Source organism: Canis lupus, chromosome 38, assembly GCF_003254725.2.
Source record: "Canis lupus dingo isolate Sandy chromosome 38, ASM325472v2, whole genome shotgun sequence".
NCBI lineage: Eukaryota > Metazoa > Chordata > Mammalia > Carnivora > Canidae > Canis > Canis lupus.
The window spans coordinates 13,973,644-13,989,698 of record NC_064280.1 but is presented as its reverse complement, the minus strand read 5'-3'; the positions used below and the strand labels follow the sequence as shown (position 1 = coordinate 13,989,698).

The following is a 16,055-nucleotide window of genomic DNA, read 5'->3' as shown; positions in this document are numbered from 1 at the left end:
TGTTTGCAATCTCATACACAACATTTATTTGCATAGTTAAGTCCCCATTCTCATAAGAAATACGAAGCAAATTCCCATCCAAATTATTGCGGTTTCCAAATGTTTAGAATCCAGAACGACTAGAAGTTTCTGCATACAGATGTCAATGCCTTTCTTTTCCTCAACAAGCCTCCTTTTTGGCATATAAGTCGTACACGCCTCCTCCTCTCACACGGTGGTTCCCTGGTCTATTCTGGACTCTTTCTAGTTTCCCTCCATACACTCTCCTTGGAGGGGCAAGCTTCTCCCAGTCTCCCCTGACCTCCAGTCTCTCCTGAGCACCATCTATTTGAGGCCCTCAACAGGTGCCATCAAGGCTGTGTTTTTTGCACAGGTTGCTCCTCTGCCAAGAATGACCATCCCTCATCCTGTTTTAACAGATACTTCTCAAGGTCCTGCTCAGATGTCTCCATCTGCTCTCTACACACACCATTCCTATGACACCACGACACACTTAAGTTATTCATGCACGGGTCTGCCTCCCTCCCCAGGCTCAGGGCTTTTAGAGCAGTGCTTCAAAATGCTTATGAATCACCCAAAGATTTTGTGAAAAATGTTGATTCTCTTTTACCTCCTATGTGTTCTGACTCAGTGAGTCTGGGATAGGGCTTGAGGTTCTGCATCTCCCATAGCTTCTAGATAATGATGATCTACTGCCCTGTAATCCACTTGGGAAGCTTTGAAGAAGCTTCTGAAATGTTAGTGACTTGGCACTTCAGCATCATCATCATCATCATCATCATCATCATCTTTTAACACAGCTGCCCAGCAAGTGTACTTTAGGGAGATGAAAGAAATGTCAGGGCTGCCCGGAATCATGCAGGGCGGGGACACGCGGGGAATTGGGGCGAGGGGGTGCTGGAGAAAGTGAGTAGAATCAGAAAAAGGAAAGGAGAGAGAATGAGGTTAGCAAAGAGGCAAGAGATAGCAAAGAGAGGAAGAAAAGGGAGTGAAAATAACAGGGAGAGAGAAGACAATCGGAAGGCCTCCGTTGTCTGACTTTCCAGATCAGAGGGTGGACTTTTGGACGCCATCCCTCCCAAGGGTGGGTACTCCAACAACTTATGTCACTGCAGAAATGTGCTCAGACCTTCACCACTTCCTTCTAAACGTTGTCCTTTCCTGACTAATTAATGAACAAGTGGCCAGTGGCAGGGTAATAACAAATGAGAGCCTCTCTCATGACTGCAAAAGCACAGAATGGTTTGTATCAGCTCAGAATATCTACGATGGGCCGCAAGAATTTTCCCCTAAGACTTCAAACCGTCCACCCCAACAACCCACACAAAAGTTACCTGATACAGTTCGATCCGCTGTTCGGGCACTCTGGCTTTCGGGTTCTGTAAACGAAAGACTCTGAACTCTGCTTTCACCAAGTTGGATGCATTCTTCTCCATCGCCGAGACGTCAAATCGGACAATTCTGAAGTAGGGTCTGTAGAAAGTGGGCGGGATGGCATCTGTAAAAAGTTAGGGCAATCATTGAAAATGATAAAATCCATTGTTCTCTCACAAAGACCATGCAGCATGAGATAGTCTCAAGAAAACATAAGGGAAATATCTACAGAACGATTTAGTTTCCAAGGGCCAATTTAATACCATTAACAATTTAACCAGAGGGGGAAAAAAAAGTAAATAAACATGTGCATTTGGTTACAGGAGTAGCAGATTAATAGAGATTAACAAACCACTTCCAACTCCATCTGAGGGCATGTAGTTAACCCTATCCTTTGAAAGTTGACAGAGCAGTGGAAAATCCTAGACGGTTATGAATTGGAACAAGTTCGTGACAGTTGATGCCTGGAGAGAGCTGTCGGGCTTGCATACACTTTAATCAGATGTGCCAAGAAAATAGCTCCTAATGGCAAGCAGTTTGCCCATGTATTTTTTTTCCTTGAAGTTTTGGCATCTGGATGCTCTACTCTATCCAGGTTCATGCATTGCATCTTTTTTGGCTTCACTATTTTGCTTTTTCACACACATATGACCGAATACACCCTCCAGTTAAGTTAGGGTGAGAAAATTTGAATCGAAGAGAAGAATAAAAACCTATAGCCACATACGGGTTATATCAGGTCCAGTCTTAAAATTCTTCATTCAGGTTAATGTCCATTGGTGGGAGGGAATCCTGGCTAACGCAGAGAAAGAATCAGCCCCAATTCCTTCAGCTCTGAGCCATGTGAAACACAGAGAGGCAGAGAGTACACAGCAATTTCGAGTTCATGGGTTGCTCGAGGTTTGCTGTTGTTTTGCAGTAATTTGCCACCGCCTCTGAATAAGCAACTGAACTACGCCAACAAAACCAAAGCACGTCCTAATTCTAGCCCCACGCTTCATATACAGCACCCGTTCATTGAGCGTGTACACTGGGCAGGCCACTTGTCACAGATGCTTCTACAGTTCTCTTCCAAAATCTTCTGCAAACTTTCTCTCATTATTCTGGAATGCTCCATCCAAATCTGGTAGCTCCAGTACTCTCTACCCTCTTCTCAACTATGTAGCTTCATTACAACATAATCATTCACAGTTGTTTATGGCTTTTTACAAGTGTTTTTATTACTTCTGCATTATGTTTGTTTATTTTGTTTTCCCCCATGAAATTTTAAGAATCTTGAGGGCAGAGACCGTATTTGCCAGGTTTTCCTGCCCCCCACCCCCACATCCCTAGGACAGGGCCCTGCACACACGGAATTCACCAACTATCCGCTGTTTGCATAGTTGGTCATCAATGGGACTCTTGAAAGACTCAGGCATCTGGCTATTGGCAAGACTAGCTTCTTATTAAATAAACGAGCCATCTTGCCGATCTTAAAATAGAAATAAATACCTTTCGTGATTTCTTGGGAAATCCGTGCCCTGACGATTACACTGAAAAAAATGCTAGGAACACACCAACATTCGCTGATCTTAAGAGCTCAGCACTTTTTACCCTCAAAGGGGCTTTCACCCATCCCTCTCCCCGTGTCCTGTGACTCTCAGAAAGCCGCTTAGGGGGAAGCAGTGAATTCCAAGCCAAGCTCTGCTCCATGACTGCTTCACAAGCGACTGTGTGAATGGAAGCTTTGTAGCTCCTGAGCCAGGAGTCTCCGAAACAAACAAACAAACAAAATAAAAACCCCAAAAATCTAAAGCATCCAGGTGTCAGAGAAAAGGAAGTATTCATGCAGACGCAGCGATGGCCCAATGCACTACTACTGTGGATTAGTCGGTGGACAGTTTTTGGGCAAACATTCGTCCAAGTGGCCAGGTTTTTGGAGCCCCCTGGCATTGCAATTCGAAAAAGTCGCTGCTGGGAAGAAATCTGTCTTTCCCTCCTCCGGAACATGCCCACCCCAGGTGATTGGACAAGCTGGTACTGGCCTGACCAGCTCAGCTGAAAACGGGCCAGATGCCCAGGCAGAGAAGCTGGGGCAAAGCTGGAGCCAGGATCTGGCTTTCTACACCCTCTAGTTTGGCCAGAACCTTCCACAGGCCTAGTGGCTGCATTCCTCTTCACATGGCCTCCCCATTAAGACAGCAGAAGCTTCAAACATGCTTTGAAAGAGCATCCTGAAAGAGCAAAGCTAACTCAGTGCGCTTCCTGCCATGAGGACGAGTAAACATCTCTCTCGTGTTTTCCCCTCGTCATTCGGCGGAACCCCCACACAGGCCAGTTCTACTTCCCCGAACACCCATCTTTCACACCCACCCGCCCCAATCTTATCCTTCCATCAAGTTTGTAAATAAGTGCTCTTGAGATTTATTTTTATTCTCCTTTGTGTTTATTAAACTTCGAACAATTTTTTTTTCCCCTTTCTGGTCTTCTGCCCAAACTCACTCTTTCTTTTTATGGCTGCTTCGGACCATGAGGTCAATTTTGTTTCTTCTTCTTCTAAGCAAATCGTCCAATGATCCTGTCCTAGGCTTTTGAGCTTTGAAGGGGCGTTTGCAAATATTTACAGGAGTAGCCTGATGGTTAAGTGCAGCTGTCCTGCTCTGCTCCCTATACGCTGGCGCGCAGCCCTTCTCCCTCTGGCTATTAGAACCCGGGCCGCTATTTCTATTTCCATGCCCCATAATACAAATCTGCCTTTTTTGGGGGGGCAGGTCTTGCTTTATAAGCAGAAGGAGTTAATGCACGAGGGGAAATGACCACTGAGCAGCCCCCACCAGCAACTCCGCTTTGGTCTCGTAAGCACAGTGAAGGGAGTAGGCCAGGAGGAAGCAGCAGCCTCCCCCACGTCCTGGCTCGAGCACACGAGAGCAGGAGATCCCTTGATAAAGACTGTTGACCAAAGAACTGACTACCACTTCCAAAGGCCCCTTGCAGCTGTCCCCTGTTGTCATCTGCTATGGGTCACCAGCCCCCTGCCTGGCTGAGGAACTTGAGTGACTTGGCAGATGTTTCTGCATTTGGGGGAAAAAAAAAAAAAAAAAGAGTCACAGCAACTTGCTCTGGCCTGGGCTGTGACCCTACCCTTACCTCATAAAAGCTTTTGGATGCACAGTGTAGGGAGAAGCGACAGCGGCCCATCTACACCCAGCCAGGGACACAGCAGGCTCACTCCCGGGGCTCAGGGCACCCGAGAGGCAGGGTAGGTATTTAATGGCTTGTGCAGCCCTGATCCACCCACCTAGCCTTGAAGGGATGGAGCTTTTTCCTCTACCTTCTCCAAGAACTCATTTCCCCCGTTGGAATGGGAGTTCTCCCTGAAGTCCTCTGTAATTCCAATCCCAGTTCCTCTTCCATCGCCAGGTGGTCAGGTACTTGTGCTTGACCTTTGCCAACTTACCCACACTCACATCCTGGTTGGCTCTTTCCTCTCAATTTCTGACCCATTTTTTTTTTTTTTTTTGGTTCAATCAAATCGATTTTCCTGCCGCCCTTTGGATCAGACCACCAGGCTGATTCTGCTCCTCCTCCCATGCTCGTTCCCGTGGGCCTGCCTCTCAGGGAAAATGTTGCACATGGGAGATTCCAGAATGACATCAAGTGAGTGGTGTTCCCCTCTCCTCGACCCTGGCCACACATCCCTGCTGAATCAAATTTGGGGGAATGGTCAGGGGAAAAACAAATGAGGAAATCTAAGTAGTTATCAATTTACAAAGTAACAGCGTACAGAAAGCCTAATCATGGCACTTAATCACAAGCTACTTTTTCAAGCCTTGTACCCTGACTGCTTATCTACTCCAGTAATTTATTAGTAGCTCATTATATATTGTCTTCTCCCTAAGGAGACACCTCAAGGTCAGGAACCTTTACTTAAAGTTCTTTGGTTCTCCACAGCCCAGGGCTTCATGGACATGTGACCAGTGCAGTTACACAGAGTCCCCAGGCTCTGAAAAGCCTCATACGTGAGTTTAAGGATCTATGGTCACCGTCTTGAAATCCTTAATGATTTCATCTTTGAGTTTAGGCTTTAGAAGGGAAGTCCGAGGGGACAAATGGAACCAGGGCAGGGGGCATAAAGCCTTGGCTCATGTGTTATTCCATCTCTCAGGACCTGCGAGCCTCCCTAAGAGTGGTCCTCGGGCCCCTTGCCCTTCACCCTCTGGTGCCCCCAGCCTCACCTAGGGGAGTCTGGGTCAGGCAGGGCAGGGCGGCAGCGTTGCAACGCATTCAGAGGGCAACTCTTGCCCACTCCTGATCCAGGTACCAAGCCCACTGCAGAGTTTGCAATCCTAGGGGTCAGAGTGGCAGCGCTGTGGGAAGGGAGATGCATCAGTCTGGTGGCTGGAGGCTGGGGGAACCCAGCAGCACCGTCCCAGGGTAGAGGGCAGGGCCCCGGTGGCTGCGAGTCTGCTCCCACCCTGGGGGTGTCCCCGTACCCAAGCGAGCACGACGTCAAAGAGCCCACGAAAACACCGCAACAGGTCAAAAGAGAGGAGAGAGAAGGAGATCACGGAACAAAGGAAAAAGTTTTAAGGTTTAGAATCTTCCACAGGATATTTTCCCTGCTTTTTGATCGAGAGGCCCCACATTTTCATTTTGAAAAGCATCCCGCACATTTTACAGCTAGCCCCGCCACGGTGAAATGTAGACATAGGATCCTAATGCGACCTGGGACCTTCCAAGCCATCTGAATTTTAATCCCAAATCATCCGGGGCTAGCTATATGGCAACAGGGACGTTTCTTGGCTTTTCTGAGTCGGTTTTTCCATCTATACAAGGATTGCAATCGTCCCCTATACACTGTGCATTGAATCACGTGGTCAGGACTGCGCAGGGAGCACTGAACTGGCACTAACTTCCCCTCAGAAAGGTCCCTTCCTGTCCCCTCTCCCATTCTGCAGCAAAGCTGCCCAGGGATCCTCAGGCCTCCCTTGAATATCCGCAGGGAGAGAAGACTCTCCTACCGCCTGACTAACTTCATTAGAAGAGAAGGGGGCAGCTGGTGGCTCAGTGGTTGAGCATCTGCCTTTGGCTCAGGTCATGACCCCGGGGTCCCAGGATCAAGTCCCGCATTGGGCTCCCCATGGGGAGCCTGCTTCTCCTTCTGCCTGTGTCTCTGCCTCTCTGTGTCTCTCAGGAATAAAGAAAACTTTAAAAAGAGAGAGAGAGAGGAGAAGGAGCAGAGGCAGCTAAGCATACTGGGGCAGTTCATAAATGGCTCAACCTAGTAGCCACCAAGTTCTCTGAGACCCCCCCCTCCCATCCGCCTTCAGGGCTCTGCCTCAGAAAGGGGCCAAGGTTCCTCCTTGCACCAGCCTTCTCTGCATCCAGCCATCCTATCTCCCACTAGGATGCTCACTGCAGAGCCACTTGCATAAAAGGCTGCAAAAAACAAAACCCGAGGGCAAGTCTCAGGACATGACCAGTATGTGAGGAGCTCTGACAGAGAATGTGGGTTTGGGGCCTGAGAGAAATACCCCCGAGGATGCTCAGAGCTCAGCCTTGAGGAAGGCAGCGCTTCACTTGGCCATCTGCTGTGTCATTTCCCACTGGGTCTGTCTTCTTGCCTGAGGCACTCGCCACTCACCTGGGCCTTAAATACAAGTGAGTGTCCCTCCCTGGGGAGAGGTTACAGAGGCTTCCAGAGCAGCCCAGGCTCCTGGTCATTAGCGGATGTCTGGCCCCTCCATAGCAGGGGTTCTCAAAGGCACAGACGGGCGCCAGGGAGGGTGGTCTGCATTCTCTCTAACGCCTCAGGTGACTCTCATGTTCCCTAAAGCTTAGGAACCACTGAAACAAAGGATAGAAGAAAAGAAATCCACAAAGACAGACAAAGGAGCACCTATGATAGACTTTTTAATTTTATTTAATTAATTTTATGTATTTATTTTGAAAGCACTGATCATCTTCAAACATACTAATTTTATTTATTTATTTTGAAAGCACTGATCATCTTCAAACATACTACTAAAATTGAAAATACTGATTATTTAAGTCTCTATTTATTTTTTATTGTCCATCTCCTGCTGCTAGAATATGAATTCCATAGAGGGATCTTTGTTATGTTCAATGAAGTAAGTATCCAAAGTATCTAGGAAAATATGTAGAGCATCATAGTAATTCAATAAATATATTATTTCAAATGATTTTTTTTAAATGACAAAGGAGTGTCTAAACCTTTTTTATTTTTAAGAAAGTTATTTATTGGGACCATCTAAACTTTTGATCAGCATTACACGCAGAAAAAAAAGAGTAGGACAGAGAAAAGATGAAACTGCAGCATCACGAGACTCTGAGGCTCCTTTTTTTTTTTTTATTAAAGATGTTATTTATTTATTCATGAGAGACACACACACACACAGAGGCAGAGACACAGGCAGAGGGAGAAGCAGGCTCCCTGCAGGGATCCCAATGCGGAACTCAATCCCAGGTCTCCAGGATCATGCCCTGGGCCAAAGATGCTCAACTGCTGAACCACCCACGCATCCCGAGATCTGAGGCTCTTATAATGGAAAAATAAAATTCCCCCATGATTTGCACTAATTGTCTACCTTGACTACACATTTCCAACTAAAGAACTTTGAAAACATGAATGCCTGGGTCCCAGCCCCAGAGACTGTTTAATTAATTGGATTGAGAATGACTTTTATAAGCTCCAGAGCTGATTCTCCAGCAGAGACAGAACAGAGAGCCCAACCCCTTAAAAAAGGAACTGACAACACTTAGCTTGAAGAAAGGACAACTTAGAGACACCAGAAGACTCCAAATATTTCAGAGGTTTGCATATGGGAAGTCCTTACTTTCCAAAAGGGCCAGAGTCATATTTTTGGCTCAATGCATGAAAAGTTTTTCTAACAATTTAGAAGTTTTTTGTTTTTTGTTTTTTTTTTTTTTCTTAAATGCACTGTCCTTTGGGAGCACTCCCCTCACTGGAAAAATTTGCATAGTTTCGAGATGATAAGATGCTATGGGATGTCCTGAATCTGGGGGCAGGTTGAACTAGGTGGCCATTCAGCTCACTTGCAGCTCATCATTCTCATTTTAAGCATTCTCCATTCATAAAACTTCCCCAAAATGGTTTTCTCCCCTAAACCCCACATTAGATGTCTGTCACTCACTACCTGCGTGGGAACTGCCTGGGGGGAGCTCATTACTACGCTCGTTACCTGGCTCCATCCCAGACCCACTGGGTGAATCTCAGATGATTCTGTTTTACTCAGGTCTGATAGCGTCTGCCCTAGACTCTGGTCCAACCACAACAAAGCTGGCCAGGCTTCCCTTCCCGTTACTTAGCGTCATGAACTAGCCAGGGATGAATAAAATATGTCCATCCACCACCCACACCCTAAAAAAGAATGGCCTGGTGTCACCGCAGCCTCAGAACTCTACTTCATCACTCCCTCCCATTTTGTGGGAGGACCCACTAGCCTCACATACTTCATTTCTGCTCAGACGGAGGGTGCTTTTCATCCCCATTTCACAGATAAAGATTGAGAGCAAAGACAGTGGACTAGCTCTTGGCTAAGATCAAGGCAAGCCGGGCCCTTCAATCAAAAGCTCTGGCTTTTCGTTATGATGCCTGCCTTCTGCACAAAGATGCCCCTTGAACACAAGGCACGAATGCTACCCCAGGCACTGGGGCACTGGGGCACTGGGGCAAAACCCACAAGAAGAAGTGGTTCCTTCTCAACTTCTCAGCTTGACCTTGCCTGAAAGCTCTAGAAAGTTTGATACAAGATCAAGTATTTTCACTGACACTCCTGGAAAGAATGGTCCTAATCTGGAGATCTGGGGGCTTGCTCAGTGTGAATGCTTCCCCATGAGACGCACTTTGCCAACATCAGTATATCGTCCAGCACCCGACGGCCTCCCATACGGATGTGCCCAGTGGCCCTCGGCCCCCGTGGCATCTACTGGCTCCTACCCCACGCTCCTCCAATCAACAGAGCTAACTTCTCATCTCCCTTTCCAGAAATGACCACTTTTCCTGCATCTGTGCCATAATCGGCATGGACTTCTGACATGCCTAAATGAGTGTAGCAGCCCCTCATTCCTGACATCCCCAGCTTTGAGGGAAGTAGTTTGGGGTTCATTAGACATCCCCCAGAGTGCGGCAAGACAAGCAACCCACTGAATGGTTGGAGGGCAATAAACTAGCTTCTATTTGTGTGTGCAGACACACAGCCAGCAAGAAACCAAGACAATTGTGTTTTGGGGTTTTCTGAAATTTGTCTTGGCACACCGGCTATGGATTTTATTTCACTACCACATCCCAAACACTGCTGACATTCAAGTCACAGCAATTTAACACAAAATGACTGAGAAATAAACAGCGCATCAGCAGTGGTTTCTGATTTTCTCTCCGGCCATCCCTCCTATTAAATGTAACACAGCACCAGAGCATCTGCCATTTAAAGGGGGAGGGGGGACATCCCCGAGTCGGGGACAGTGTCGAACTTGACATGCTGTTGGCATCTGCGAGGCTAATTGTGTCAGCATCAGCTTATGTGACTTGGCCTTCATCTCGCTGCTATTTGAGACTGTGCATACTGTCAGCATGAGTGTCTGGGCCCCTTCCCGCGCAGGGCAAACGCAGTAAAATAACAGTGGTGCCGGCCCATGGCAGTTGGCTTTCTTGAACTGTGACAGACACGGGGTTTCTAGTGTCTGCTCCCAAGTTTCCATCGGGCTCATAAAAACCCCACCTACATGGAAATACCTATTCTGTTTCCATTCCTCTTACGTTTCTCCCTCATCGGGCTCAGGGCTGTGTCGGCGAAGTGTGTAGGCCTTGCTGGGTTTTCGCAGCAAAATCTGTGCTTGTGGGGCAGGCCAAGCACGGCTGCTGAGAAGCTAGTGGCTAACTGAGAAAAAGTCACAGACAGTGAGTGTGGCGAGGGCCACACTCAAACCCTCCTCTGTGGGCAGGTGTCCCGTGAATGTGGCATCTCCCTTGCCAATGGCCTCCCATGGCTGGGACTTCTCTAGAAGGGGTGCAGATGCTCTTCTCAGCCACTGTCTCATTCTTTAAAGCACCTAAAGCTCTCTTGGTTTGGGTTTCTCTCTCTCTCTCTCTCTCTCTCTCTCTCTCTCTCTCCTGCCCCTTTCTCCCTCTCTCCCTCTCTTTCTCTTTCCCCATTCTTATCTTCCCTCCATCCTTTGCCGGATTTTCTTGCTCTGCTCTTAGCTCCCTTCTCTTCAATTTCTTCTTCATTCTGTCTATGATACCTAATGGGGCAAAACAGTCATGATTTGGGCCCACTAACGGCATTTAAAGAGGCCAGAGACCCCACAACATAGTAATCCGCACAATTATCCCAGGATTCAGCAATGCCTCCCAACAAGGTCAGTAGGGAAGAAAAAAAAAAAAAAAGGGCAGTATGTGCTGACTTTCCTGACAAATTAAACTTGGAAACTTAGGATGTCATCCTTAATCCCCTAATGGATTAGAAGCGCCCTTCACTTTCCATCTCTTTTTACAGACTGAGGAACCGGGGAGTAAAGTCTTCCCAGGATTACACCAAACATTGGCAAAATAAGGCTTAAAATGCACACAATCTTAGACATTCTTGCTCATCCCAGCAGAGAGTATTCTTATTCCCAAACTTCAACAATCCGCCTTTCCAGAAACTACTGCACTTTCCCTGCAGCTCTAGAATGACTGGCGTGGATTTTTGACACGCTTACTGGGCGGAGTGGCTCTTTACTAGGCTGAAAAGCTTCCTTCTAATCTTTCTAAAGTTATGGCCGTGATGCATATAATGGCCAATGCGTGTCTGGTGCCGTGAGCTTCTCCCAGTTTGCTGTAAGCTTCTTGCTTGTGGCCTGACTTCTTTGCCAGGCAATTGCCTAAGTACTTTGAGGCACTGTGCTGAGCTGCTGTTGCTCTGCCCTAGAGCTAAGCTAACAGGCGGCGGGGCACACACCCTGCTAGGATTGCAGGCTATTTACCAACTTAACCAAGTGGCAGGGGCTATTATTACTCACGTATTAAATTCATGACTTGGGAGTGAGTACATACGAGGTGGAATAGATGGTCCGGATTATCCACTTTGAGAGAAGGAAAGCAAACGCAGCCAGCGTTCCGTCTCTCTGAAACTCTACGTTGCACTTAGGACTGAGAGCACATCCAGGCATTGCCTGGCACCTACCAGGCGCTCTCTCAGGGCTGTTGGCATCGAATTCCTGTGACTGCAGTTTTCTCTACAACAAGAGGAGACCAGACTGTCTCTCCCAGAACTCCTCAGCGACAGAGAACTCCAAAATCAGGTGGACGGCCTCCTGCAGTCTCTGATAGCTCCAGCTGCACAAAAAGCTCTTCCCTGAGGTCAGCCTACTCACAGCTCTTCCCACTGGATCTAGCTCTGCAACACAGGGGGACTTACTCTCTGCTTGACCCCCCTCAGAAATTTTGAGACCGGTTCTGATATCTCACCACCCCTATTTCTGTCCTAAGCAAACACCTTCACTTCCTTCCATGATTTTTCATGAAAGCCTCTAACTTTCATGGACGTTATCCTCTTTGCTCCAATCTTAAACTCAGATCCTCAGGTCTGCACATAATTCTCAAGGCCGAAGAGAGTAGTAGCACCGTCACCTCCCTTACTGCGGGACTTAGACTTTCATTAATACATCCCAACAGTAATTCTTGCTCTCTCCTCTTTCACCTTCGCACTCCTATCTTCTATGTCTTTTGAGTGCATAATAAATTTCAAGTCTTCGGTCTTTCTCATACAAACTATTTTACAGATGCTACTATCTTGTGTCTCATACCCTGAGGCTTTTTTTTTTTTTAGGCACACATTTCAACCCCTACTCAAATGCCTCTACTTATTTGACTTCATTCCTCATTTCAGATACATACAGATGGATTTAAAATCTGATTTGGTAAGCCAGCGCATTCATCTGTTGAATGATATAGCAGAGGACGAACTCTTACAATCAGAAGGCCACTTAGTACATATTTCACTCAATCTCCTAGACTCACAGATCACGAACGAAGTTTCTAAAATTTGTCTGGGTGAATGCAGACCTGAATCCATAGGACAACCTCCTCCTGAGAGCCGTTTCCACCGCGGCAGGCAGCACCACATGCCGCTCATGTCAGGGTGGACAGCCAAGTCTACGGCCAACAGGACAAGGTCGAGGAAGGTTCCGGAACCCACCTCACCCCAGAATGCCTATTCTCTGTGAATCAACACTCTGAGATTTGTCTCCCATGTACATTTGCTCGGAAAGCTGCATGGAAGATCTGAATTGTTCTTTGTGCTGAATGCCAGCCCTGAATCTCAAATACAAAGATGGTAGGGAGCGCGAAGTGCTTTGAAGGCTTTGTTAGTTGTCAGATGTTCTTATTAGCATTTCAGTAGATGGTCATTCAGTACCTTGCAAAGAACATTCGAGTTTCAGAGGATGGTGCTTTCCTGGGGTTGGTAGATGTATTCAGAAAGGGTGTGTACTCTTCCCCCGTCCTGTTTGTTCTGGCAACACAGCTATGGTCAATTAAGATATGGGACCATACAGGAATTATAGGAATCCAGATTAACTGCGGTGTGAACGTGTTCTGGAACGGAGCCGCGGGTGTTAGGCTTGTTTTAAGAAATCATGTTCAGTTGGGTGCTAAGCAACTTTCGTTCAAGGTGGGGTCACCACTTGTGAGCGGAGAACAAAAACCATCTTTAAAGTTGAGACTCTCCATGGCCAGAACCAGACCACAGCTGAGTCCTTTAAAATGCTCAAAAGGTTATTTTTACTTAAGTATCTGAGAGCAAGCCCGACGGCTTAGCATCCATCCCATGATTTGGGTGTAGAGAGGCTATAAAATGTGTGAAATTTCATCTGCTCTTAGGGACACCGGGATAGAAAACCAACAGGACAACAGCAGCTGGGACACCCAAAGAGTGAGTCCAACCTGCCCCACTTTCTTGTAAACCCCCCCAAAGACAGAGGGTGCTGCTATTTTGAGGACAGACATGGAATTCTTGAGAAAAAAAAAAAAAGAGAGATTCTCCTCTTAAGGAAAGTTGGAGCTCAGTCTTACAGCTCTCTCTGTTTTTTTCTCGGACACCCTCAGAAGTCTTTCTGACAAGGGGTCAACACACAGGTGGTTTCTGAAGCCTTGTCTGCCCTATTTTCTGACAGGCCAGCGTGCAGACGACACAGGACAGATGCTTTAACTCAGATCCAGGCAGTGGGTCTCCTCCACTTCCTCAAAAGCATTTGCTACTAAGTCCCCTTTAAAGAAGAGCTCTTTGAATAAAGCCCTTGCTTCTTAAATGTATTAGGATAAAAGCACACAGAAGTCCCAGAGAACCAGAGTGGTAAACACGCAGGTACATAAGCAGGATAAAATATGCAACAGGCGAAGGCAAAGAGATGGGGATTCATACAGAGGCAGCAGCAGAGGGCTTCTATGCACACACCCTAGGATACCCTCAAGTCAGCAGAACAACGTGTGCCACGTTAAGGTGAGTGAATTACGCCTTTTTTAGATGCCTATTTCTTGCCATTTTGCACCGATTTCATTGGACTGGTTTTTTTTTAATTGAAATATAATTGACATAGGATATTCTATTAGTTTCAGCTGTTTCGTTACACCATTTTAAAAGGCTCGACAACATATCTGAAAGGCTTCCCTGTGTCCGAAAAGAAAACAGCCACTTCCATAATCTCACCTGAGTAGATTAATCTAGCTTCTGTGCGTACAAGTAAGAAAGGTCGCCAGCGAAGAACACACACATTGCACAGCAGAGCACCCATGGGATCCTGGGATACATTCAGAGCCAGAGGAGTTTGGACAAGGGAAACTTGGCAGTTCTCGTCAAGGGCTGCTAAACACCTAGGGAGTGAGCTGGGAGTGAGCCATGTCGTTGTAGCTCTGTAGCCCTAGGTCAGGGTTGGGGAGAGCCAGGAAGAGGTCCGCATGCGTGTCTCCCCAAGGAGCTCGTGGTGAGTTCCCTTTTAGACCTTCCTGACCAGGATCCACAAGGGACCAGCACTGGGAGCATCAGCACTGGGAGGACTGGCGCTGGGAGGATGGGCGACGGCGAGGACAGACACTAAGAGGACGGAGGCTGGGAAGATGGGTGCTGGGAGGACGGATGCTGGGAGGACGAGCACTGAAAGGAAGGGTACTGGGAGGATGGGTGCCAGGAGAACAGGCGCCTGGGAGGAAGAGCACTGGGAGCACAGACACTGGGAAGAATGGTACTGGGAGGACGGGTACTATAAGGAAGGGTGCTGGGAGGATGGACACTGTGAAGATGGATGCTGGGAGGAAGGATGCTAGAGGAAGGGCACTGGGAGGAAGGGCGCTGGGAAGATGGGTACTGGGGGGAAAGATGCTGCAAGGATGGGTGCCCAGACAGGCACTGGGAGCACAGACACTGGGAGCACAAACACTGGGAGGATGGACATGGGAGCACAGACACTGGGAGGAATGGACGCTGGGAGCATGAACATTGGGAACACAGACCCTGAGAGGAATGGCACTGGGAGTATGGACACTGGGAGGATGGGCGCTGGGAGCACAGACCCTGAGAGGAATGGCACTGGGAGCACGGACACTGGAAGTATGGGTGCTGAGAGGAATGGCATTGGGAGCACAGACCCTGGGAGGGTGGGTGCTGGGAGCACAGACACTGGTAGCACAAACACTGGGGGGATGGACGTTGGGAGCATAGACACTAGGAGGATGGGTGCTGGGAGGAATGGCACTAGGAGCATAGACACTGGGACAAATGGCACTGGGAGCACGGACACTGGGAGGAATGGCACTGGGAGCACGGGCACTGGGAGCACAGGCGCTGGGGGGACAGGCTCCGTACCGAGGGAAGGGCCTCTGTAACTTTGACCAGCACCGGGGCTAAGTCGGCTGGCTTCCCACCCCTGTGTCCCAGCTGCAGCCCCAGGACAAGCCCTCCCAGCCTGTAACAGGTGCTCAGCATGACAAAGCAGAAGGACACGAACTCTTCTCTCCAAAAGCAAAGTCACTGATGACCATGACCGCTAATCACACCTGCACGGACCTGGTGTTCCACGACACACTTTCACGTATTCCCTCATCGGAGCCGGTAACTGATAAACACAGTAACATCGTCCCCGTCATAGTGTTGAGGAAACCACAACCGAGAGGCCAAATGGTTTTCTGTAAAGGTTCTCTGGGCTTCTTGGAGCTAATCTAATGCTCATCCCCTGACACCAGGGATACTAAGGAGAGGGGACGGCAGGCTGAGAGGACTGACCCTGAGACCTCGGTGACGCTCCGACTTGGGGAGATACGGCAACACTGAATTAGCCACGCGGACCTCTCAGCTGCTCTGATGCTTGGGTGACAGGTTTCTCTTCATTGTTCTTTCGAACAGCTATTTCCAGCGCCAGCTATTCCAAGGGCCACAATAACTTCCAATCACGTCACCTCTCCGATTTCATCTTTTTTTTATTGTTCCTTCCCTCCCTCTATGCCCACTTCCATTCCTAAGCATCCCCTCCTCTCTCTAAACCTCCAACCAGTGAGGTCTGCACAATAACTTTCAGTCACCTCAAAGAAACAACGTCAGAAACGCCTTCCTCCAAAAAGCACAGTGGCCCGAGGGTGACAGTACAGAAAAGGGGCCAAGATGGAGAAAGGGACTGACTGACGGCCA

At 48.0% G+C, this 16,055-nt stretch overlaps 1 protein-coding gene and 1 long non-coding RNA gene across 5 annotated transcripts in view; one reads left to right on the top strand and one right to left on the bottom strand.

The window, feature by feature from the left end:
* Window positions 1–16,055, bottom strand: part of TGFB2 (transforming growth factor beta 2) — an 81,021-nt gene that overhangs the window by 27,826 nt on the left and 37,140 nt on the right. For all 4 annotated transcript variants that reach the window (XM_025420984.3, XM_025420982.3, XM_035711041.2 and 1 more), the window contains one exon: window positions 1,335–1,498. In XM_025420984.3, coding sequence (XP_025276769.1) covers window positions 1,335–1,498 — 164 coding nt within the window. The remainder of the gene's footprint in view (window positions 1–1,334; window positions 1,499–16,055) is intronic.
* On the top strand, window positions 4,913–13,872 carry LOC118353544 (uncharacterized). The gene is made up of 3 exons (XR_004812683.2): window positions 4,913–5,010; window positions 13,259–13,310; window positions 13,695–13,872. It is a non-coding gene; the product is annotated as an uncharacterized LOC118353544 (long non-coding RNA).